Source organism: Microtus oregoni, unplaced genomic scaffold, assembly GCF_018167655.1.
Source record: "Microtus oregoni isolate MIOR12 unplaced genomic scaffold, Mior012 000031F_ref0000149, whole genome shotgun sequence".
In the NCBI taxonomy this organism is placed as follows: domain Eukaryota; kingdom Metazoa; phylum Chordata; class Mammalia; order Rodentia; family Cricetidae; genus Microtus; species Microtus oregoni.
In genome coordinates, this window is record NW_024543090.1 from 5,722,671 (window position 1) to 5,746,677 (window position 24,007).

General features: G+C 48.8%; 1 protein-coding gene across 3 annotated transcripts in view; it reads left to right on the plus strand.

Moving 5' to 3' along the window:
• The first annotated feature begins 12,634 nt into the window (after nucleotides 1-12,634).
• Nucleotides 12,635-24,007, plus strand: part of Wt1 (WT1 transcription factor) — a 45,796-nt gene continuing 34,423 nt past the window's right edge. For 2 of the 3 annotated variants that reach the window (XM_041679042.1, XM_041679043.1), the window contains exons 1-3: nucleotides 16,765-16,836; nucleotides 18,507-18,629; nucleotides 19,068-19,170. In XM_041679042.1, coding sequence (XP_041534976.1) covers nucleotides 16,827-16,836; nucleotides 18,507-18,629; nucleotides 19,068-19,170 — 236 coding nt within the window. In that variant the 5' untranslated portion in view covers nucleotides 16,765-16,826. Of the gene's footprint in view, nucleotides 13,093-16,764; nucleotides 16,837-18,506; nucleotides 18,630-19,067; nucleotides 19,171-24,007 lie in introns of those variants that run through there. The other variant, XM_041679041.1, reaches the window with a different exon arrangement.

The following is a 24,007-nucleotide window of genomic DNA, read 5'->3' on the forward strand; positions in this document are numbered from 1 at the left end:
AACCCATAATATGGGGAGGGGGGAGGGTGAGGCTGGGTGCTCTCAAAAGTCTCTTGCATTTTGTAACTTTCTGCAAACTTAAGACTCAAGTCAGGAAAAAAAAAAGCATTTTCCATATCCTCCTCAACTGGAAGATAGCCAAAGAAAGTGCCAGGTTGAGTTAGGAAAAGGTGAGTGACATCTTAGCAATGCTTAGACTCCCCTTACCCACGTGAACACTCAGGACATGGGTGATGTTTCCTTTAAAACAACAAAGACCAGCTACCTCCAGGAAGCATTTTTCACAAATGCTCAGTGGATGAATTTCCAACACACACTCCATTTTATAGAACCACACGTATGCAGCCATCCCGATGTGAGCAGGTGTCACGGTCCCTTCTAACTTCTTTCTGAGCACAACAGCTGCGAGAGTCAGGATGGGTGCTCTATTTCCCTCTGAGATCCTTCCATGACGGACACTGGCTTGCACTCAGAAAGAAACTTGTCTTCACAGAAACAGGGCCAGCTTGACTAAACCGATGTCCCTGCTTGTCCGATAATAATAAGGACACACTGTGTTTATTTGAAAGATGGCTCAATTATTCATTCTGACTCCAAGGTCCCAGCACAAAATCCTGGATTCCGAGCCCGTGGATTTATCACACCCACTGGAGGAGTCTAGCCTTCCAAATCTCTGCATGGATCGTTTTCTTCCATTAGCGTGGGTTCACCCTTTCCAAGAGATAAAAACTTTCTTCCCTGGCCTGAGGTTCCCTCAATGTCTTTGTAAAAGCAATATGTGAGAACACGGGACAATAGGAAATGCTGGTGGGAACGTGGTAATAAACATGTCAGGTGCAGAAACTAGCTCATGATATTTCTTTGGTTCTCTAGGAGAGAGTATTGGGATATGATAAATTACGATGATCTCAGATTTCTCTAGCAATGCATGTATGTTGGCAGACCTCAGTGGCTCCTGCTAATTTATTTGTAGATCATCAAAGAAAGACATAAAAATGTAAGTCTCCAGGCAAGTGAACTGACCGGGAAGCCGAATTGGGTAACAGCAGTATTTTCCTACACCGTAAGTAAACATGTCTGCATGATGACAAGGGTTTTTGTCCCACTCCTGGCTGAACTTTGAGGGGTGACATGGCTAATATCGAGGGACTCAGCTTTGTAGTCTTTCCTCACACAGAGCCTCATGACCTCACAGAAGGATACTCTGCAGCCTGACACAGGGAACTGGGTCAGAATATTTCTAAACAGAGATCCCTACGTGTCATTGGATAACAGCAGGGTTCAGGATTCTCTGTGCCTCCGTAGGCTGTGTTTTAGAGCAGGCACACATTTTTAATGTTAATGTGATATAAAGCGGACTCACAACAAATCTCCACTATGTAAGTGGTGAGAAATGACGAGGAGGAGGAGCGGGGAGCAAATACGTATCTACGTACACCACAGACTGGCGCGCCAAAGAGGATCTTTGTGAACCTGAAAGTGTATGCAGTCTTTGACTTGTGAGATTTCAAAACATACTAGCAGTATTTAGGGATCTTGGCGCATCTGCCCTGAGTTGACATGGACTCTGACTGTCACATGCTCCACATGGAGTCTCCTCTCCTAGTTAAACTAGGGTCTCCACAGTTCCCTTTGTGGACTGTATCCAACAGCAGCCCATGCCTCTTGTCATCTCCCTAATTCTTTCACCAACCTGTCTTTATCCTGGGAAAGGCATCTCCCAACTCCACTGGGGAGGAATTGGAGAGGAGAGATGTGGCCCAAGGCTCCTCTTCCATACGCTTTGCGATTTTACCCCTGGTAAAAGCGATGTTGCGGTCTCTTTTGCTGATGGTACTCTAAGACAGATTTTCAAACTCAGCACTGCTGATGTGTTAGGCCTGACAGTTCTTTGCTCTCAATGGCTGCCTTGTGCTTTGTGTTTGAGGGTGAGGTAGCATTCCTGGCCTTGCCTGCTAGATGGTAGCAGCATCTACTGTCCACAGAATTCTCTAGGCCAGTGGGTTCTCAGCCTGTGGGTCTCAACTCCTTTGACAAACCTCTGTCTCCAAAAATATTTACATTAGGATTCATAACAGTAGCAAATTTATATTTATGAAGTAACAACAAAAATAATTTTATGGTTGGGGGTCAGCGCAACATGAGGAACTGTATTAAAGGGTCGCAGCATTAGGAAAGTAGAGAACCACTGCCCTAGGTATTGCAAGATGTTCCCTGGGGAGCAAATGGTCAGCTAAGAAACCTTGCCTGTGAGGGCTCCTCAGTTCTTCCTAGATTTTTGGAGACAGGGATCAGATCTGTAGTCATACATAGGTTCATGTTCAGTTATCTGATGATTAAGAATAAAAGATGCATTTTAAGATTGCCAATTGGGAATTTCTACAAATTAGCTAATTAGGATCAGTTGGTTCTGCCTGGGTTGAAGAATCCCCAAGCAGAGACTCTTTAAACCACTCTTGTTGAAGATCCTGGTGGTCCTAGAGCAGTGGTTCTCACCCTCCCTAAAGCTGCGACCCCTCAACACTTCCTCATGTTGTGATGACCCAACCATAAAGTTATCCTCCTTGCTACCTCACAAGGTAGCTTTGTTGCTGTCATGAGTTGTAATGGGAATACCTGATATGTGACTCCAAAAGGGTCCCGACCCGCAGGCTAAGAACTGCTGTCTTATAGGAAGCCCAGTGTGTGATTTTCCAGAGTTTTAGTGACAGAAAATTTTCAATCTGCTGAAAAAAAAATTGTGGTTTCTCGCTTCTGTTACAAAACGAGAGCCATATTTCCTTCTTTTGCTTTGTTGTCAGGAAACTTAGGCCCACATCTTTCTGTTTGATTATGTTAACTATTTTCATCCTTTGATTTTTTTTAAAAAATATTTTAATATGAGACAATCTTTTCATCTCACTAGCCTCACTTAACTTTGGTCTTTCACCCTTGCTAATGGTTTGCTTAAGATTTCCTTCCTTGTAAAGTAAAAAAGAAAAAAGTCTAGTCTGTTGTAACCCCTGGCTGTCCTGGAACTCACTCTGTAGACAAGGCTGGTCTCTAACTCAAAGATCTGCCTGCCCCTGCCTCTGCCTCCCAAGTGCTGGGATTAGAGCAGTGCCCCACCACTGCCCGGCCATACTTTCTATGTGTAAAAGGAAAGAGGTGCCACACACAGACAGTCTGACATGTTAAGAGCAAATGCTGCCCTCATGCAGTTTGGTTCTTGTATGACATCTCTCCTTCCTTCTGTCCTTCGTTCCTTTCTTGTTTTGTTTTGTTTCTCAAGACAGAGTTTTTCTGTATAACTTTGGCTGTCCTGGAACTCACTCTGTAGACCAGGCTGGCCCCCAACTCAGAGATCTGCCCACCCCTGCCTCTAGAGTGCTGGGATTAAAGGCGTGCTGTTGCATGCCAGGCATAAAATAAAAAGTCTTAAGTAAATGGTGTATACCACCCAAGCCAGGGTACTTTGGAAATATAAGGAGAACAGTTTATAATGAACCGGGACTAGACAGCAGCTCAAACTGATGATCCTGCCCCGAATGAATGATCCTCCAGATATAGAGTAAACATCACAGTAATGGATAATCTCTATCCATTCCTGCGTAGGAGATAATTAAAGACAAATATGTACCCGACACAGAGGACCACGGCTAAGTTATGTGCTTCTTATTTATCTTGCATCACACGTGTTGATTGGAGTGTAACATTTATTATCTCCTGGGAAATTTTATAATTAGCCTCTGTATCAGCAGAGGAGAACATTCTGGGCTTTGGAAGCGATTTCTGCAGTGACTGGAGGGGTCTCAGATCTGGTAGAGTGATCACAGGAGGAGGCCCCTGCACTGTGTTTACGGAGTCTTGGATAAATGAGTAGTGTTAGGTTTCCAATGACTCTGTCTTGTTTTTCCTCAGTCGCTTCTCATAAATGTTTCTAATTCTTGATCAGCAAGCTGACACCGTGCTTACACTTGTTTACAGAACCTATTAATAAATGTTATGAGGTAGTTCCAGGAAGAGGGTCGAACTGCTTTTTCTCTGCGTTTGTTGAAAACACTTTCCTGCTTCTTTGGGAAAAACTGGGGTTGGCAGCCTCCCCCATCGGTGCTGGGTATTCTTCAGTTATAAATAGCAATGGCAATGGGAAGTCAATAGACCGAAACTCAGCCAGTGCCTGGACAGGACTGCACAAGTTTTCATACACGAAAGACTGAGACTTCCAGGTGGTACGGAAAGCATAAGGGAGATGACATTCATTTCTCTGCTTGGTCAGGATGTGTGCTTGCGAGGCACAGAACGCGGCTTCTGGGAGGCTGTCATTCAGGCTGCAGCCGGCCGACTGCTTTTCGGTCAAGGTTACCGTCTCATTCGCCAAACTGGAAGCTTGGTGACTATCAGTTATTAGCGGTCTATTATATGCCAGGCAACATACAAGCACTTTGTACATTTTTTTAATGTACATGAACATTAGGAATATTGCCTGATTTTTTTTCCTTCACTCATTTGTTCCATCGTTCAATTATCATTTGTTAGTTTTTTTTCCTTTGCTAAGAATCGTGTAAAAAGTATAAACAAATCATAACGATTTTTTCATGGCTGTATTAATTTGTTCTAAAGAAGTCTATGGAGTGGTTCTATCATCTGCTCCTGTTCAGAGTCAGGACAGTGATGGTTCTGAGAAAATGGACGTCACCCTGAGTCAGGAAGTAGGAGCGTAGGAGGACTTAACCCTGGCCCAAAAGACCTGCTGTTTCAGATTTAACAGGGCCTGGCATGGTAAAAATCTGTCAGTGGAAGACTCTAAGCTTCAGAAAGAAGATGGCCCAAGAAGGATCACTATCCCAGCCACGGTGACACCCACTTGGGTGTTCGGAAAAGTCACGGGTATGTTCTTTTTCGCTTGTCTCGTGAGGAAGGCACCATGCTCACGTCTAGAGATGCAATGGCCGAGTCTGAGAAGATGGCTCGCTCGGTAAAGGGCTTTCTGTGAAAGCACAAGGAACCTGAGTTTCGATTCTCAGCACCCATGTAAACTAGCCTGGCATCGTGAGGCATGCCTGTCACGCTAGTCCTGGGGTGGGACAGTAGAGCCCCAGAGCCAGTCAGCTATTCTAGCTGAATCACTGAATGTCCATTCAGGAGAGACCCTGTCTCCAAAAATAAAGTGGGGAGTGGCCAAAGAAGACAGCAGTGTGCACCTTTGTGCGCAGGTGAGCACACTGCGCGCACACACACACGTGTAGTACGTGGTTTTCTTTTTCTCATGTCCACATGCAGCAGATGCTGGTCCTCTGCACTGTCTAACACTTTGGGTTTTTATTATCACTCTCATTTACAGATAACAGTGCTGAAATAGGAGGGCCCTTCATTGGCTTCTCAAGGTCTTGACTACTGGCAGAAGCAAGTCTAGCATTTTCTGTTTTTATACCTGGCTCTGAATTCTTTATTATTGTGGACATGCCAGTCACACTTGATGTCTGACTATAGAGTCAACGCAACCCCAGCTCTTACAGGACTATGTGACCTTCTAGTCTTGGAGTTACCCATTTGGAAATAAAAGCCCTCTATTTCCTGTTTTAGAACTAATTTCAGTTTCCTTTGAAATGGCCACTTTTGACTAAGGTTAATAAAGTTTTTACTTCCTGCCTTTTTCTCTGCTATAACTCATACTTCTAAGCTAGAATGTGCCAGTTAATAACAAGCAAAGCAGGCCAAAGTATAGACATCTTTATAAAGAACAGCTATACTTTAGGAGGGCTTTCCAGGGGCTAAGAAATGGCCACGCCTTCCCCACATCTACTTTTCACAACAGTAGTGGGTCAGGATCTCATTTTTTTTCCCTTGAAGACAGGAAAACTAAGTTTTTCTGGGTTTAAGTGACTCTCCGAGTCACTTGGCTGGTGACAGGGGTTATTTGCCTTAGTTCTACCTCGGTAACTGTTACTAATTCTATAGGGTTGTGCAGGCTGTGTGGTAACTGTTACTAATTATTCTATAGGGCTGTGCAGGCTGTGTGGAGACTTTTTTAGACTTAGTTTTCCAAATCCTATAAGCCCCCTCTATTTGTGAGTAGGATAGGATACTTGCTGAATGCATTCAAGCAGGGCAGAAGGTGAAATGAGGGCTCTAGGTGGTTCCAGTTGTCCAGTCCTGATCCTTTACAGTATTTAAGCCTCCTGGACTGGATGGTCCCCGAGGGCTGTCCTGTCACTAGTGAATTCCAAGTCTCTACTACAATGTTGGCAGACAAGAGGGTACCAATGCATAGTCACTATGGGGTACATGAATGGGTGCTACCAGAAAGATGGGCATAGTCTCATCTTTGAGGATGGATGGGAATGTCCCTTTTTTCTGGTAACAACTTGATTTAAAGAAAATCTTGAGAACAGTTTTCTCAGCTGGCTCATTGAACTGTTTGTTTATTAAAAGATGATTTAACCACATGCGTGCGTGTGTGTGTGTGTGTGTGTGTGTGTGTGTGTCTGTGTGTGTTGGGCGGGGTGGGTGCATGCCACAGCACCTGTGTGTAGAAGTCAGACAACTTTCCCAGAGTTGGTTTGCTCCTAGCATTCCAGGGACAGAACTCAGGTTGCCAAGCTTGGCGCCTCAGTACTATGGACGTTGCCCAGCTAAGCCCTCTCCCTGGCTCAGTGTGTCTGATTTCTGTCTTGGTAAACTTCCGCTAAGAATTCCATCAGTCTCCCTTCCTGACACCCCCACCACTCCTTCCTCACCCACCTCCAGTGAACAGACCCCTCTTCCTGCTAGAGGAGCAGACAGACGCAGGTGGCTCTTCCCTGGAGGCTAACTGTTACCTGCAGAAGCACAGGGCCCTTTTTTTTAAAAAATTTATTTATTTATTAAAGATTTCTGCCTCCTCCCCAGCCTCCCATTTCTCTTCCCCTCCCCCCCATCAAGTCCCCCTCCCTCATCAGCCCGAAGAGCAATCAGGGTTCCCTGCCCTGTGGGAAGTCCAAGGACCACCCACCTCCATCCAGGTCTAGTAAGGTGAGCATCCACACAGGGCCCTTTCTAATAGATTTTTATGAAGCTGACTGATCTTAGGAAAACACTGATTCTTTTTTCCTCTCTGCACTTCCCACCCCACTAACATATCTTGTAGATTTTTCTACATGCCCCTCCCCTAAACAAACAAAAATCGGAAACCCAACTCTGTTGAAGACTGAAGTGCAGATATCCCTGTCACAGACCGGAAGCCCGAACAAGGCTAAACCCTTGCTTCTAACAACCTTCCATATTCCGAATTCAGCATTTGCATATTCTTACATCATGCACTCAGGCTGAGCGTGAGCAGGGATACCGTGTTTTATATGAACATTTATACCAGTGCCCTGGCAAGGGGCTGACTTCATTGGAATACTTTACGGCTTAATCCATCAGAATGATTTATAACTCTTTTTGTCTAGGCATTTATGCTAATAAATTTAACAGATTCCCCAGTACTGCCTGGTCCTTCGATTCTTCAGGGAGTCAAGGTGAGAGAAAAATAAAAGAGCACATTACAAACGGGAAGAAGAAATTGTTCTACTGGATTTAGAACTCAAATAAAATTACAACACAAATAAAATCTCTGATTAAAGTTAAGCTGAAGAAAAGGCCTTGGAGGGAGGGAAGAAGAGAGAGAGAGTGCTCCTAGTTCACGTGTAATTATGCTACTTATCAAAGGGAAATCACGATGTAATATTTAGATTTACCAAGCTCATTTTCTGAGGAATAATTCATTCCTATCTCGTGAAATCCAATGCGGGCAGAAAATTGGCAGAGTGTAGCCCGGAGTGAAGGGGACGAGACGAAATCCTGCCTATAATGAATAGGTTAAAAACGCAGAAACAAGTACTTTGAAAGAATTTCTCAGATGGGAAGAGTTTAAGTCTTTCTTTAAAAACAGGTGTTGAATAAGTTGGCTTCTTCTTCTTCTTCTTCTTCTTCTTCTTCTTCTTCTTCTTCTTCTTCTTCTTCCTCCTTTCCTCTTCTCCCCCCCCCCACTTCTTCCCATTGCTTGCAAAGTTGAATCTGGGGTCAGGAGTTCTAATTGTAACCTCAGACTGGAATTCCAGATGGTGCGCTCTGGACTGGAAGCACCTCTCAGTTCATCAATTTCATGGGCTAGCATATCTGCTCTGGCCACGGCCTGGTCTCCATCCCCACTGTGGCATTAATGCAGAACAAATTGAGACATATCCTCTGTATAATTACTTCCAGAATTTAAAAAGATTTACGGGATAATAATAGAGGCTGCGCTGCTGAATCCTTTCATTGGGGCTCTTTGGAAGCTGGGGAATCAGTGGCGTCAAAACACTTTGGATTTAGGCACCACGAACTGGGGGAAAGGGCAAATTTTGCATCTCGCACCAGGCAGCGCTAGGCGGTTCTAGCCCCTTAACCAACCCAGGGAAGAGAGTTCAAAGCCCAGATGTGAGGTTGGTTAAAAAAAAAAAAAAGTAAATAAAGAATCGAGACAATTTTCAAATGAAAGAAGCCTAAGGGTGGGCTGTGTCACAAAAGGCCCTGCGATGTTTACGTTTTTCTTTTATTTGCAAAATGAAGCTATGGTTTTTGCCAACTATGCCAGTCCCGGAAACTGCGCTCTAGGCGCCTTCCCCGCAGCCCTAGACACACTGCTGTCTTAGAAACGCTGGGAAAGAGAGCGCTGTTGTCCTGCTCTTGGGGCTCAGGACACTCGGCCCAAGGGCAGCGGCTGAGATGATTAGTAGCTTGGAGGTCGGGCCACCCTTCACGCCATTCTCTGGCCCCGGGTGAGGGCAGGCGGCTTCAGCCTTTGACGGATCCCAGGGCTTCGGCTGTTTATTCAATTGTCAACAGCCGCCGAGTGACCAGCCGGATCGCGGCCCTGGCGTGCGCGCTAGTCCCTGGGGCCACAGCAGCGGCCGGGCTCTGAACTCAGCCAGACGCAGTTGACAGTCCTGGGATGAAAGATCTTGGCTCCCCACCTCACCTAGATGCGATGTTTTAATCTTGTAATAATTATGCGCCGTCTAAGACGAGATGGGTACACTTTGTCCACGATTGAAGCCACGTAGACCGCCAAGGTCTCTCTTGTCTTCCATAGTCCAGCAGTACTAAGGAAGCAGAGACAGTGGTTTAAACCACCCCTGAACGAATCGGATATTGAAAGTTCTGGTTTTGCTTAAGCTTGACCAAAAATCTTTGTATACGTCTTTGAACAAAATCAGTCTCAAAGCCCAGCGGTTTTGGAGCAAATAGAACACTACCTTTCTATATGATTCATCTACAACCCCGAAAGGTGGGTCGCTACTCTCAATATTTTCTCCTTTGACCACCAATAAGGATATGGAGGCTCAAAAACATTACAGAACTCATGTGGCCCCATGAAACTGTTAGTTACAGGTGACAGTGAGATCGCATTCTCCAAGACACCAATTCTTGCTCCAAACCACAGCAGCTTGCTTTTCCTACCTCGGTTTTGCCTCAGTTTCCTCAGCTGGCTTGAGTTGAATCGCAGGCTTTACCTAAGGACAGACAGTTCAGAACGCGATCCTCCCCAGGCCCGAGTCTTTGCGCCATTGTGGTGGGAAAAAGAAAGAGCATGGGAAACTCATAGTTCTCCCGGCCCTTCATTTTTCTGGAACCCCGGTGAAGGAGGTTCAGGGTGAGCAGCAGGTGCGACACCCCCTGGCCAGGCTGTCTGTAGATCTCACAGTCAGTGCAGGTCACCCAAGTCCATGTAGTATGGCATCTGTTGGGGGAACCTCAGGGCTCCGGTAAAAAACGGTTACCCCGAGGAGAAAGGTGGAATGTGGGAGGAATGGGATTCCCTAGGACCCAAAGGTTTGCTAGTGCCAGAGTACTGGCTTACCAGTGCTTGGGCTTCTAGACATGGGGTGGGCGAGGGTATCTCAGGTGTGTCCAATCTAACCAGAGGGCCTCCACCTGCGATGCAGCTTCCCCTTCCCGCTCGGCTGGGAACTTTCCACTGCTTTCATGCTGGGAGAAGTTAGGGCGAGAGAGTACCCTAGGGTTGAAATGAAGAATTAATCGTACATCGCCTGGGTTCTCTCTCAAAAATTTTGGGAAAAAGAATGACAGAGGAGATCAAAAAACTTTCCGCGGGTCTGTATCTGTATGCCACCTCTTTCTCAACAACCCACCCCCAGGCACAACAGAAAAATTTAAACAGGGAGGCAGAGGTGTGTCCTTTCTTATTCCCGAGCTCACATCAAATGGCCTCTCTACACACCGCTTACATCCATACCTCCTCCCGGCGAAAATCTGCAGGCGACTAAAAGAGAAAATTAGCTCAGTTTCCCTTTGGTAATGAAACCCCAGCTCTTCGTGAAGGGCTTCCATTCCCTAGGAGTTCAAGTTAAGGAAAACGACTTCGAAGTAGAAATAAGAGGCCAGGAGGAGGGGAAGGGGGCAGGGGAGTAGGGTGGCAGGGTCAGCTTGACTTGGGGAGTTTTGTCGCAAAGGGTCTGTCTCCTACAAAAAGAACTATGGTCCTGCGCCCTGTTACATGTTTAGACATAGAGAATGGAAGAGAGGGCAGAGTGTAGGGAGAAGCTGGTTTTGAGGGCCCTGCATTTCTTTAAAAGAAGAAAAAGACTATGAAGATGGAGGAAGAGGAAGAGGAAGAGGAAGAGGAAGAAGAAGAAGAAGAAGAAGAAGAAGAAGAAGAAGAAGAAGAGGGGAGCTTCTGATCTACCACAAATCAGTGAAAATTCCAAAACAGCTTGCGCAGGGTTTACCAAGGTGAAAGTGAAGGGGTAGCAACGGTTCCCTTGGGATCTTCTTTACCTATACAGATTGTGCAACCCCAAGAGGCGTGGGTCATTGCATACGGCAATACTTTCTGAGCCCACGGACACTCCGGGTTCCAGATCATAACTCCCGGCGATTTTGAATTTATGAATCTATGCAAATTAAAACCAACATGCAGCAATTGGAGAATACACTAAGACCATTGAAACGCTAGGTTTCTTCGTATTCGTGGTCAGTATCCTTGAGTTCTGCTTAGTAGGTTTTGTTGGAAAGTTTCGAGCCTCGTCCCTATTCTGGGAGCCCAAGTACAGCCGGCCGCTTCCCGCCCCTCGCCTGGCAGTCCCTGACCAAGCCATGCCGGTGCCTCCAAGACTCCCGGAGTCTGCCTGAAACCCACTTCACTCAGCGACCCGCGGGCTTCTCTTTGTTCACAGGTTGTCTCCCACCCCATAGATGCCACTATTTTAGAAGACCTAAAGCAATCCAAACTAACCCCCAAACACCTGTTCTAAGGCACGGGAGTCCCAAATGGCTACAAGGTGGAGGGAAGGGTTGTTTCAGAGAAGCCGTTCTCTGGGAATTCTCCCAGTGGTGCGAACACTCCATAGCCACAGGCCAGTGGAGCATTTCCAACTGGTTTGTAGCCCCTGATCAATCACCGCGTCACAACGTGGCCCCAGAGCGTTCGCACCAGAATCCGAGCCGGTTCTCGGCATTTCTGCAAGAACACCACCACAGAAAAACAAACAACAACAAAAACCAGCTGCAGTTTCCCCCAGTTGCTATAAGGTCTATCAGCTACTCCTTGCAGGAAAGGGTGGATAAGTGCCGTCTACGCAGACTTTCGGCAGACAGCAACCGCCTTCCGGGTTCCAACCTCATCAAAGAATTAATTACCAGACAACTGAAACCGTCCTGCTTGTCACGACTGACGTCACACTTCACAATTACCATCCCGAACAATTTCACCTTGAATCTCAACCTTTGAACCCATAGGAACCGACCTCCTAAAGTGACCCTGAGGTTAGGCTCCAGGGTTCTGGACGTGGGCGGGCACAAGACTCAAAGTTGGTTTATCCTCCTCAGAACTCAGGAGAGATCTCTGGGTCCTCTGGTTCCCGCCCTCTTGGAGCCCACCTGCCCCTCCCTCCACCCCACCCTCTCTGAATTACAGCCCCGTCTCTACTCCCACCTGGAACCGACGCGTCGAGGGGGACACACTGCTTACCTAGAACGCCTTGCCTTAAAGCGCCCACACTCGGGAAGGCCAGCTGGGAAGGCAAGGGGAGGTTTACTACACAGGCCAGCTGTGAGCACGTGGTGGGCTAGAGAGGAGGGTGTCTCTGAGATGAACGCTCCCTCGGGCCCGCCCCACACCCCCGCTACCAGTACCCCGGACGAGCCGCGTGCTGCCGGGGCAGGCTAGGGCTGTTATGTGAATGGAGCGGCCGAGCATCCTGGCTCCTCCTCCTTCCCCTGCTGCCGGCCCTTCTTATTTGAGCTTTGGGAAGCAGGGGGCAGCCAGGCAGCTGGTGTAAGGAGTTCAAGGCAGCGCCCACACCCGGGGGGCTCTCCGCAACCGGATCGCCTGCCTGCTCCCCCTTTTCCTTTCCCGCCCTCCCTCCCACCCACTTATTCACCCACCCACCCAGAGCGAGGACGGCAGCCCTGGAACCCGGGCCCGCCGCCTCCTCGCCGCGATCCTGGACTTCGTCCTGTCGCAGGAGTCGGCTTCCACGTGTGTCCCGGAGCCGGCGTCTCAGCACACGCTCCTCCGCGAGCCCGGGTGTCTTCAGCAGCAGGAGCAGCCGGGGAATCGAGGCCCCCGCAGCACCTGGGCCAAGTCCAGTGGCCAAAGCCCGCAGAATCGTAGGAGCGGAGGGCCGTCCGGGTCCGAACCGCAGCTGATGGGTTCCGACGTGAGGGACCTGAACGCGCTCCTGCCCGCGGTGTCCTCGCTGGGCAGCGGCGGCGGCTGCGGGCTCCCTGTGAGTGGTGCTGCTCAGTGGGCGCCGGTGCTGGACTTCGCGCCTCCGGGTGCTTCGGCTTACGGGTCGCTGGGCGGTCCGGCGCCTCCGCCAGCTCCGCCGCCACCTCCGCCGCCACCCCACTCCTTCATCAAACAGGAGCCCAGCTGGGGCGGCGCCGAGCCGCACGAGGAGCAATGCCTGAGCGCCTTCACTTTGCACTTCTCTGGCCAGTTCACCGGTACAGCCGGGGCCTGTCGCTACGGACCCTTCGGTCCTCCTCCGCCCAGCCAGGCGTCCTCCGGCCAGGCCAGGATGTTCCCAAATGCGCCCTACCTGCCCAGCTGCCTGGAGAGCCAGCCCACTATCCGCAACCAAGGTAAGGAGTCCGGACAGCCCGCCCTGCCCGCACTGCCGCCGCTTGGAGTCCTAGTCCTAGGCGGCTTCTCCTCTCCGCTGTTCCTTCCTGATCCCAACTGCCTTCCCAAGGAGTCAAAGTAATGGGTGCCTGGACAGGGGAGCGTGGACTCTGTGAAGTGCTAACAGACACACACACACACACACACACACACACACACACACACACACACACAGCTGAACATGACTCCAGAGTCCGATAGTTCGCAGTACCCGGGAGGACATCTAGGGTCCCAGGGTTCCTGAAAGATTCCGGAATTCCACGGGAAGAGCTAAGAGGGGATTGGTTGTAGCGTGTGGATCTATATTGGGGAAATGTCTGGTTGCCTCACTAAATTATCACCAGGCACCGGCCCTTTTAGACGTCTGGGGCAGACGGACTTAGAAGACACTGAAGTCAGATCAGCGCTTAGGGATCCCCTTGTGATACCTCTGACAGGCCCAAATCCAAAGAACCTCCAGTTTTCTATATGCGCTGGCTCACTTTAGGCCCGCCAAAGGCAGAAGGGAGCTTTGGAATTAGGGTTTAACATTTGAGAGACCATGTCAGCACTGTAGGAATTTCTCCAGGCCAGGCAAGGTTATGGCCACGCAAGCGGCGGGAATGGAAAAAAGCCTGGCTGGTCCGACTCCAACGGATAAGGAACCAAATCCGTGGAGAGTCTAGGAAAAGGTGGTGGAATTCTTCCTTTTGTGCTCCTCGGATGCTCCTAATATCTCTCTCTCTCTCTCTCTCTCTCTCTCTCTCTCTCTCTCTCTCTCACACACACACACACACACACACACACACACACTAAGGTTAGGTTGGGGAAGGTTTGTAAGACTTGGGACACTGGAACAAGAGCAAGTGTATTGGCGATCTTGAGCCAATGTACAAGGGACCTTATTTGCAATACGTCCATTTTCTAACTCTCACAGGCTCACCCACACCTCTCCTTCGTTAGCACCCTGGAGGAGCCATGGTTGCTGAGCCACTGTACTTTTCGTTTGTTCTCATTTGATTTCTTTTCTGTTGGGAATCTAATTTGGTTTGATAAAATGTTTTGGAAAAACGTTTACTAACACAGAGGTGGATGCTTTTCTCGAACCAGCAATTCTGCTGTCCTTGGTCTGGGTGTTTCTGAAATGTGTGGGGAAGGGGAAGGCAGGGCCGGTACTGCTTTCAGGAGGTGCGGGAGGGTTCTCTGGGCCTTCTGAACCCATCCTGCAGCACCTCAGCCACCCGAAACTCTAGCGAAACTGAAACCACTGAAGAATGGGAGCTCATGATTTCAAGGAGCCACCTGGAGTGGACTTAGGGGGTCCCTTCCTTCTAGATCTTTCACAAATGAAATTGATGTTTTGTACAAGTCAGTTGGAAGCACTCGGTGTCTTTGCCGAGGCTCTCAGACCCTCGCCATCACTTTCTAGAAGGCAGGTGTTACTGTTGGCACATCTCCAGGTCAGTTTGCTGATCGCCTAAGAGGAGAGCTGACATGGGTTAGGCCGAAAGTTACACGCCAAACACAAAGACGCCGGATCGGGCTCTAAATACAGAACACACAGCCCACACAAAGCTCCCCGGAGTCAGAAACTGTGCCACTTTCAGGCATGTGTATGACTTCAGTGAACATGCTTGCTTGGAGGGACTCACTGACCTATTCCTCTGGGGAGCAAATACTAATATGCCACCATCTTTTTTAGTCCTTCTATTGCTGCTTTGAGTGTAGGGGTGGGGGCGTGCTTAGCATTCTGCACTGCAAGTCCATAGAAGCCCATAGTAGAAGGTGGGTGGGACTCAGAATTTAAAGCCCAAGGGCATTACCATTACTCTTGGGGGTGGGCATCTAGATTCTTCTGGAGTAGACCCTTCTGGCTGCTACTGAAGAAAGGAATTAGGAGCTGAAGCCCAGGACCAGCAGGTGATGCCTCCCCACCACGCTCTGCTCTTCTCAAATCGGACCAAGAAAAGGCTGCTGGTGGGGATGTCTTCAGGGAAGGGTCATAACCTGGAAGCAGGTTCCTGTCAGGAAACTCACCTTTTTCTCTTCTAGTTAAAGCAAGTGGGTTGTACAGGATCAGTCTATGGGCTCCCTCAGCTGCTGCTAGGAGCTGAAGTGGGGGAAACTCCCCCATTCCTGCCCCAACTCCTGTGGTCAACTAGAGCAGACCCTTGAGGTCCAAGGTCCGAGATTCTTTGAATATTCATTACTTTTACTTTTGGAATTCCTATGAATCATTTCAACAATGTGATATTTAGTTTGGGGTTTTGATTAGGAGGTGCCAGCTGTCCCGGGAAATGTGAGAATGACATCAGCGCACTTTGCTCAGACTCAAGGGCTCCACTGCGGAGAAGAACTCATGCTGTCTCTATTTACCTGTGCACAAACCCCGGAGCCCAACTATGGTGCTCATTCATCCCTTTCTCAATTTCATAAGGACACCCCCCCCCCATTTCTTATAAAGCCGTTGTCCTAATCGTCTAAACAATTGAGCAAACACCAAAACCTTACTTGGTGTAGATTGACTTATAGACAGCTAATGGCTACAGACACCTTTACAAGAAGTGCATAGCCTGGAAGCGAAGGAAGGAGCCTTTTAGAACTTTACGATGAAATCTAGGCACTAGGAGATTAGACTCAAGAGGCCTCTTAGGTCTTGGCAGAGCTAGGACTTGAACCCACATTTTTTTCTCTCCTGTTTTCTCCCAGAAATTTTGGCTCGTGGTTGAAATGGATTTTCTCTGCCCAGTTGAATAGGCCCTGACACATTATGAGCGTGAAATGGTTGGAAAGTCTGTCAGGACCGAGGATTGAGGACAAGGATTTTCCTAGTCTGGACCCAATGGGGGCTTGTCAGTCAGTTTCTGACCCCTACCCCGCCCCCAGGCCCGCTAGTGCTCACTTCAGGGTGACCCTAGGCCCAGGGGATCACTGCCCTTCCGAAGCTCATCAGACCAGCTGCGATGTGCGATGGGGCCAAAAGCGCCCCCCTCCGGTCACATCAAAGACAGTAGTTGGGTGGGAGTGAGGACTCCATCTATTCCGTGGCAGCTTCGTTTTCCCGAACACTTTCTAGGCTTATCCCGCTATAGAATCTCCCCCTGAGCTTCTCAGGGCCAGGCTGTTCCGGGCTCCTCCGCAGTAGAGGCAGGGGAGGAGAGCTCAGGGCGCTACTCTCCTTCCCGCGACGTCAAGGTTGCTCTCCCCTCCCTGGTCCAGACCAAACGTGGGAAAGTGGATACCTTGGCTTCGAGGGCCTCTCCCTCCAAGGCTTGGACAAGAACCCTTTGAATACTCTTGATACTTCTCAGAGTCAGCAGTCTCCCCCCCCCCCCCCGGCCCCCACTCCCGCCCTCTTCGAGCTGGGCTCAGCTCAGTCCGGGTACAGAGGGTTCCTAATCAGACCCTGTTCAGATAAGCTTCTAATTAAAAGAGCTCTCCCTCCGACTGTCTCACCGCTTTCACCGCTGCCCCTCCCAGGAGCCCCGGGGGAGGGGCTCAAGGTTGCTGCGGCCGAGGTCAGCGGGTCTCATCTACGGCTAGGCGGGTAGGGAGCCTTGCTGGACGCCTGCAGTCTCAAGTCGGAGTTCCGGAGCCTGAGCGGAGATCCCCAGCGTGGGAGCTGCAGCCTGGCCCCAGCTGCTCTCGCTACCAGCGGTTGAGCCTTGGGTCTCAGATTGTGCGTGACTTAGGTCTTTGGCTGCTCCGTTCAGAAATGGAGAAGGGTTCGTTTAGAGAACTTTCTTTATTGTTACCTCCTCCCTCGCCCTTTTTTGTTTTGTTTTATTTTTGTTTTTGTTTAAGCCCTTTTTTCACAGACTCCTCATTTCTCTAGGAAAACTCGGGTGGGTGCCTAGACCCGTATTTCGTTTGTAAGCTTTAGGCCTCAAGTGAGGCCAGGCCTTTTCTTTCGAAAGGAAGTCTCTGGAAGGCCAAATGTACTTATTGATCCACCCCCAAGAGCTATTAGGGTTGGGGATTATCTTTCTCCACTTCACGGGAAGAAAAATGAGGCACTCTGGGCTCACCCAGGTTGAGAAGCAGGCTGATTCCTTATTCGCTAACCAGAACTCTGGGGGCACTCAAGACTTCCTTCCCAGGCCGTGTAACTAGCAATTCCCATGGTGCCTCATTCCCTTCACTGTGAAACACCTCAACCTGGACCGTGTTTATTTACTGCTCTGGAGTGATCCCGATAGAAGCTCGGGTTTTCCTTTGGGTAGTGTGTCCTTTTTGTATTTTGAAGTTGGAGGTAACCGGCATCTTGTCTCTGTACTGAGTGAATTATCTCGGTGACCTCTTATAGAAGAGCCTTGGTCAACCGTGCAAGAATGGTAACTTGGTTTTACCTTAATCCTAAGAGCTTTCGGGTTTTAGAGACTGCGCAGTAGGGAGCCAGTTTTAGTCTGTTCTGCCAGTCCGGGCTCCCTCTACCAAGCTTCACCACAGGAGGGGGAGGCCCCAGCCACATAAAGTCCCTGGGAGGATTCTTAGGATGCCCCCTCTTGCACTAACTTGAGCTTTGACAAACACAGGTGGAATATGTGTTTATTATAGAAATCTAGTTACAATATCACACAAGATTAAGATTTCCAAAACTCCATACGTATTGCTTTTCATCCTTTTGAGTGATAAAAAAGAGCACCGGCCTCTGTTTCTCAGAAGGGAAACTGAGGCAAGCAACTGAGCTACTGCTACCCAGGGACAGATAAGGGGAGTTAAAAGAAGTCGGTTCTCCAGTCTGGTCTGTGGGGCAAGAAGGTTAGTCTGTACTGCAGTGGGGCCCCAGGTGGGCGTGGGGGGGGGAAGAACTGGAGAGATCCTTTCTTTCCACTGCTACAAGCTTTCCTAAAGGCTTTGGGTGTCTCGGTGTCAGGCTGTGTTTCCCGGAGAGGTAACGTGCCCTGATAATTACTCTCCGCGTTTAAAGCGCAGACCGTTGAACTGCCTCCGAGTAATTAATGAAAGTTGGTGCTGGGGTTCTGATTTACAGCCCTGAGTCAAAGCGGGGTCAGAGCAGGAAACTCAGTCCTCTGAGCCGAGTCGCCCTTGTGCGAGCGACGCAGCGGCGTTGTTTGTTTTTCAGAAAGACAACTTCTCCGCCAGGCGGGCGACGGTTTTTGCACCTAACTTGCTGGAGGCTCTATTCATTGCTGGATAGAGCCTAACTGAGGCACAGAAGAATTGGGAAGCTTGGGATTTTAGTTGGGAAAAGAGGTCGGATAAGGTTACACCACTGACTTTGGTCCCTGCTTCAAGCCTGAAGTCCTAGACGGAGGGGTGGGAACCATTTTCTGCGAATTCTGGAATCAGGTACCCGCTGCCAAAGTCGCACCAATGCTCCTGCCTTTTCAGGAGCCTGATGGTCTCTGTGTTTCTTTCTGCCGGTTCTCAGGATACAGCACAGTCACTTTCGACGGGGCGCCCAGCTATGGCCACACGCCCTCGCACCACGCCGCGCAGTTTCCCAACCATTCCTTCAAACACGAGGACCCCATGAGCCAGCAGGGCTCTCTGGGTAAGTGGATGGGAAAGATGCGGGTCTTTACCCGCTGCCTTGGTTCTTTCACCCCTTCCTACCGGATTCCTAAGCCTTAGCAAACTGGGGAAGGGAATAGAGGATAGCTAAAGGGATCCTAGAAATAATAGCTGGCTTTACTCTATTTAAAAGATGGAAGCTCCTTCCATTCCAAGTAAGTTACGTGAAAGTGCCACTCACACAAGGTAACCAATGCCAGACAGTGACTGCAAGGCAACCTAAAGTGAGGAATTGTTCGTCCCCTCATTTGAGAGCCGCCTCGCCCGCTGTCCCAGGGCTGGCTCCAGGCCCCTCGTTGTCCGAAGTTCAGCACGCTCCCCCCCCCTCCGCCCCCAACCCCGGCACTATAACTCCTGCCGGTGCCTCACGCTCTCCGCTCTCGAGTCCCGCTCACTGCTGTCCTTGGCTCTCTGGCAGGCGAGCAGCAATATTCGGTGCCGCCCCCGGTGTATGGCTGCCACACCCCTTCGGACAGCTGCACAGGCAGCCAGGCCCTGCTGCTGAGGACGCCCTACAGCAGGTAAGAAGGTGCCGAGCACCACGATTGTGTCTTGTGGTGACCCTGGAGGTCCAGTGAGCGGGCAGTGAGGAAATGCTAGACCCTGACCATCACTGACTGCGGGAGGGTCTTGGAGGCGAAGAAGGCCTGTACCTGACCCAGACACTCAAAGCAGGTGCTTTGGATATAAATTTGCTTTACACATAAATGAAGACCTTCATGTTTGGAGATAAAATAGGAAGCTGCGGCCTTCTCGGGTTATTTCTTTTCTTTGATTCTTCGAGACAGAATTGTTCCCTGTATCCCTGGCTGTCCTGGTATTCTCTCTGTAGACCAGGCTGTTTTTGAACTCAGGGATCCGCCCGTCTCTCTCTCCCGAGTTCTGAGATTTAAAGGCGTGGGTCACCATGCCCGGTCACGATTTATTTCTATTTTCTGGGAGCACTTTAGCTTCTCCAGGACCAAAAATTGGAGACCAAGTTCTTTCCCACTGCATCCTTTTGTTTAAAGCCACAGGGGCCAGTGGGCCTAATGTGGGCCGCATCCTTCCTCTAACCCTTCCCCTCTAGTGTTTTGGCCTGTGCCAGGGTTCTGTGGACGTAGTTTGGGGCAGCCTTGTGTGAGCTCTGGGGCGAGACCCTTTGAGAAGGTGATCAGGGAGACATCTGCACACACACACACACACACACACACACACACACACACACACACACACTTTTTCCCTCAACAAAGCTCTGCTTCCTCCCTCCCCCTTCTCTGGTCTCTAAGTTCCACTCTCCACCGTTTCTCCCCCAAATTTATTCTTCAACTTTGGGTGAACTTGGCCGGCATCCCGCGTCTCAGATAGGGTTGCTTAGTAACTGCGAAGCACACACACCGGTCTAGAAGGTGGCTTTGCGCCGGTCTTGACTGCAGAGGATTGGGTGCGCATTACCTCACCGCTCCCCCCCCCCCCCCCCCCCCCCCCCGTACTGCAGGGATCCTGACACCGACTGCCCCAAACCCTTCCCCATCCTCCCGCCACTCGGCTCCGGGAGGCTGACGTCAAGGGAAGGAGGCAGTGAGGTAATGAAGGAAGGAAAAGCTTCTGTCTTGGGAGATTGGGTGGGGGAATGGACACGCCTGGGGACCTCCAGTCCCTCAGGTGGAGGAGGGGCTCGTCCTTGCTCTAGACCCCAGAGCCTGCAGTGCAGAGGAGCATCCTAGGGTCTCAGGTGCATTACGAAATTAAGTCTGGGGCTGGTCTGAATCTCCCATCCGGGTACCGAGGCACAACACCTGGGCCCTTCTTCTTTTGCCCGCTGGAGTGCTCAGATTTTGAAAACTTTTTTATTTGGTGTGAAAATCCCATCATTTCTAAACAGATCTTGGATTCCACATCATCTTCTTCAGGCAAGAGGGAGAGAAGTGTATGCCCAAGGTGTAGAGCGGAACACAATGCCTTTTCTCTCTCCCTAGCTAGGAAGGGGTCCTGAACTGGACAGCCTGCTATGCGGAGGCCACAATCCCAGTGGGACCAAATCACCAGTACTCAAGATTTGCTCGTACTCCCTGCTGGAAGGCTCTTCCATTATGGGGAGTGGTGGCAACAAGCCACAGACATCCTTCCTGTCTAATGCTAGAGTGTCATCGCTGTTGTTCCTGGACTGGTTCCCGGCTGAGTGAAGACCTTGGTCCCCTCCCTCAGCCAGGAAAAAGGGCTTGGTGTAGGGGTTGGAGTAGGCATTGTTGAAATGAGGCCTGTACCTTCTTGGGGGCTGGAGGCTGGCAAGATGTATTTCTCTCTCTCTCTCTCTCTCTCTCTCCCCAGACACGTCCTTCATTCCTCTTTCTGCCAAACCTCGGTTCATACTGGGGAACTCTAGGAAGAGGGTATGTCAGAAAGTGATCACAGTCTATGATTTAGTATCATTTTTCTAAACGAAGTTTGCATTTTTGTTATTGATTTTTGACTTGGGGGATGAATCTGTGGTTACTCTCAAGAAGGGAAAAGTCATTCTCATTGTTACAGTTTTTGTTGCTGGGGCCTCTTGCATGCCAAGCGTCTACTCTACCACTGAACTATATCACCCTACTCCAAGATCATATTTTATATACAAAACATATTTTCTAACCCAGCTTCTGACTGGCCATTGCTGAAAGTAATTTTTGTCAGATTCACCTTGCATAAATATTTGCTTGTTCCTTTATTCCTTCTGTGGCATTCTAAGACATTCTATGACATTTCTATCGAGTTTTGACACCGATCTCATAAAACACTATTTTCTCCTAGTACAGAAATGTCCTAAGTAGGAGCATAGCAAAAACAATTGAGACTCTTGTAGGAAAAGCGCTTCCTCCCTTGAGGCAGTCATGTGAGTCTTCGGAGCTCCTAGCACCTTAGATTCACAGTGCTGATAATCTCTTTTCCAAAATTACAACCTTTTCCCACAGGAGTGACTAGCATTGCCACAGGAGTGGCAAGCATTCAGAGCTGGCACACTTCTATTTCTGAAAACACTTGGAGGGTGTTTAAACACTTGTGTGAATATAACATCTTGCATTTAAGAAGCACAGAAAATGGGAGCAAACTTTAATTGCTAAATGGTTTAACTTCTGAATTTTAGTTTATAGTGTGCTGGGGCTGCTTACTGTTCCCTGGCTTGGTTGGTACCTTTTCCCTGGTAAGATTCGGAACTGGGAAAGAAAGGGTTGCTTCTGTCTTGTCTGCCTTGTTGCATTTGGTACCCTGAGGCAGTCTGCTGAGCCTCTTCTCTTACACACACCTTCTCCACCACAACCCTGCCTCTCATATAAACTTTTGTGTCCCCAGGCTTGGGATCTAGTTTCCTTTTCTTGTTTGAGATAAAAGAAATTGTACAGCTGTAGCATTAAATCAGCTGAGTGCTGATGTGAGTCTGCTTTGAAAAAAGCCTCGAAATGTCAGCTCTTTGTCCCCTGTGCCATTCCCTTCTCTCTCCAATAGCATCTTCAGCTCACCCATTAATCTTACTGCTTATGAAGTAGATACTATAATTTCCACTTTACTGCCGAGGAGATAAGTTTAGAGGCTTGAGACATCTTGATGAGGATCACACAGTAAGTGAGATTCCAAAGCCCATTGGTACTCTGAAAGTGAGTGCTTCTGGACCACTTGCCCCTTTCTATGCCAGGATCTTTTATTGATAGTGCAAACGCTTGCATAGACCTATTTCGTGTCAAGTGTCACTGTAAAGCACCTCATGGGTATTGACTTCTTTAATCCACACCCCTGGTCTTTGAGGTGGGCACTGGGTTATCGCCTCCATTTTACAAAGGAAGAAACTGAGACTCTGAGAAGTGATAACTTTTTTTTTCCAGTCGGACATAGTAAGAGACATAATTTGAGTTTGAATTTAGGTAGTGCGGATATAATCCATTCTTCTTCTCTCTGCATCCTGCTCCCTCTCACATGGCTAAGTGTCACTCTCTGAACATGGCATGTGCCATCCATCTTGCTGGAGGACGGACTTTATCTCCCATAGTGATGGAAGCCCCTCTTACTCACAGCCACCATAAAAAGTATCACGGGCAGTGTTTTCCCTGGTGGGTGTTGTTAAAAGCAGCCTTCTCCAGACTCCTTCAGCGTCATCTTTACCATTGGGCATATAACACACACACACACACACACACACACACACACACACACACACCATATAGATGAAACTCAGTACAGTAGAAGCCTCCTAGAGACTGCAAGAGCATACATAAATCTCTCTTCTCATCTGTGCTGCTCCAGGAGGATTGCTTCTGGTACCCCACTGGTTTGTGCTTGCCCAGAAGCAAGGTTTCAGGGAAGAGTGTATTACCTGATCTCCCAGTGTGAGGAGTAATGAAGTCCAACCCCATGCAGCAGAAGCCACTGCAATTTCTACGCAGACAAGGCAGCTATCCGGGCACTCTTCCCAAGCCTGGGTGTTTGGCGCTTGTGTTTGCTACCTCCTCAGAGTCACTCCCTGCTGTGCATGGGGCGGGGCGAGCCTCATAGCAACTTTGAAAAGTGGTACTGTGTTTGACACACATTCCTGTTTGTACTGATTTTTTTTTCATATTCTAGTTTTTTTTATTCATCCTTTTGCTTTTTCTATTAGCCTTATATGCCTTCCTTTTAAACACTGTATTTATTTGTTTTCTGTATACGGTATTTTGTCTGCATGTATTTCTCTGCACCAATTACATCAGTGACCAAAAGAGAGTGTTAGATACCCTGGGACTAGAATTATAGGTGGTTGTGAGCCTCCATGTGGGTGCTAGGACTTGAACTCTGGTCTTCTGGAAGAGAAGTCAGTGTTCTTAACTGCTGAGCCATCTCTCCAGCCTGTAGCTCTACTTGGATTTCTTTATCCATGCTATAGGCTTAAGTGAGATGATTTCCTTTTGTCCTATGTTTGCTCTTTAGCAGGTAGCACTCCAGTCCTAAAAAACTTATGCTTCCGATATTTTAATAAAATGTTGATTATTCCCAAATACTGATGTGGCCCATAGAGACCATGACCCATTAATTTCACAGACGATCAACCACCTTAGTCATCATAGAGTTCCTGTGGAATTTTGGAAACTGTGGGTCAAGGGATGTCTATAACTTGTCACGTGGATTTGGCTTCAGTTAAGACATAAATCAGGTGACAGCTGTACTCAAAATAAAATTACCCTTAATTTTGCCCGTCTTCACTTGTGAGACCATGGACATCATAGAGCATATTTTAATATTTGTTTCCCACAGAAGCTAAAGTGGAAGGTCTGAAGTGGTTTCCAGGGTGGTGGGCCACGTTATCAGAGCCACGGGCTTGAATTGAACCCGTCTCCAGGGAGGGGGGGGGAAATCTAGTTCCAAATATTC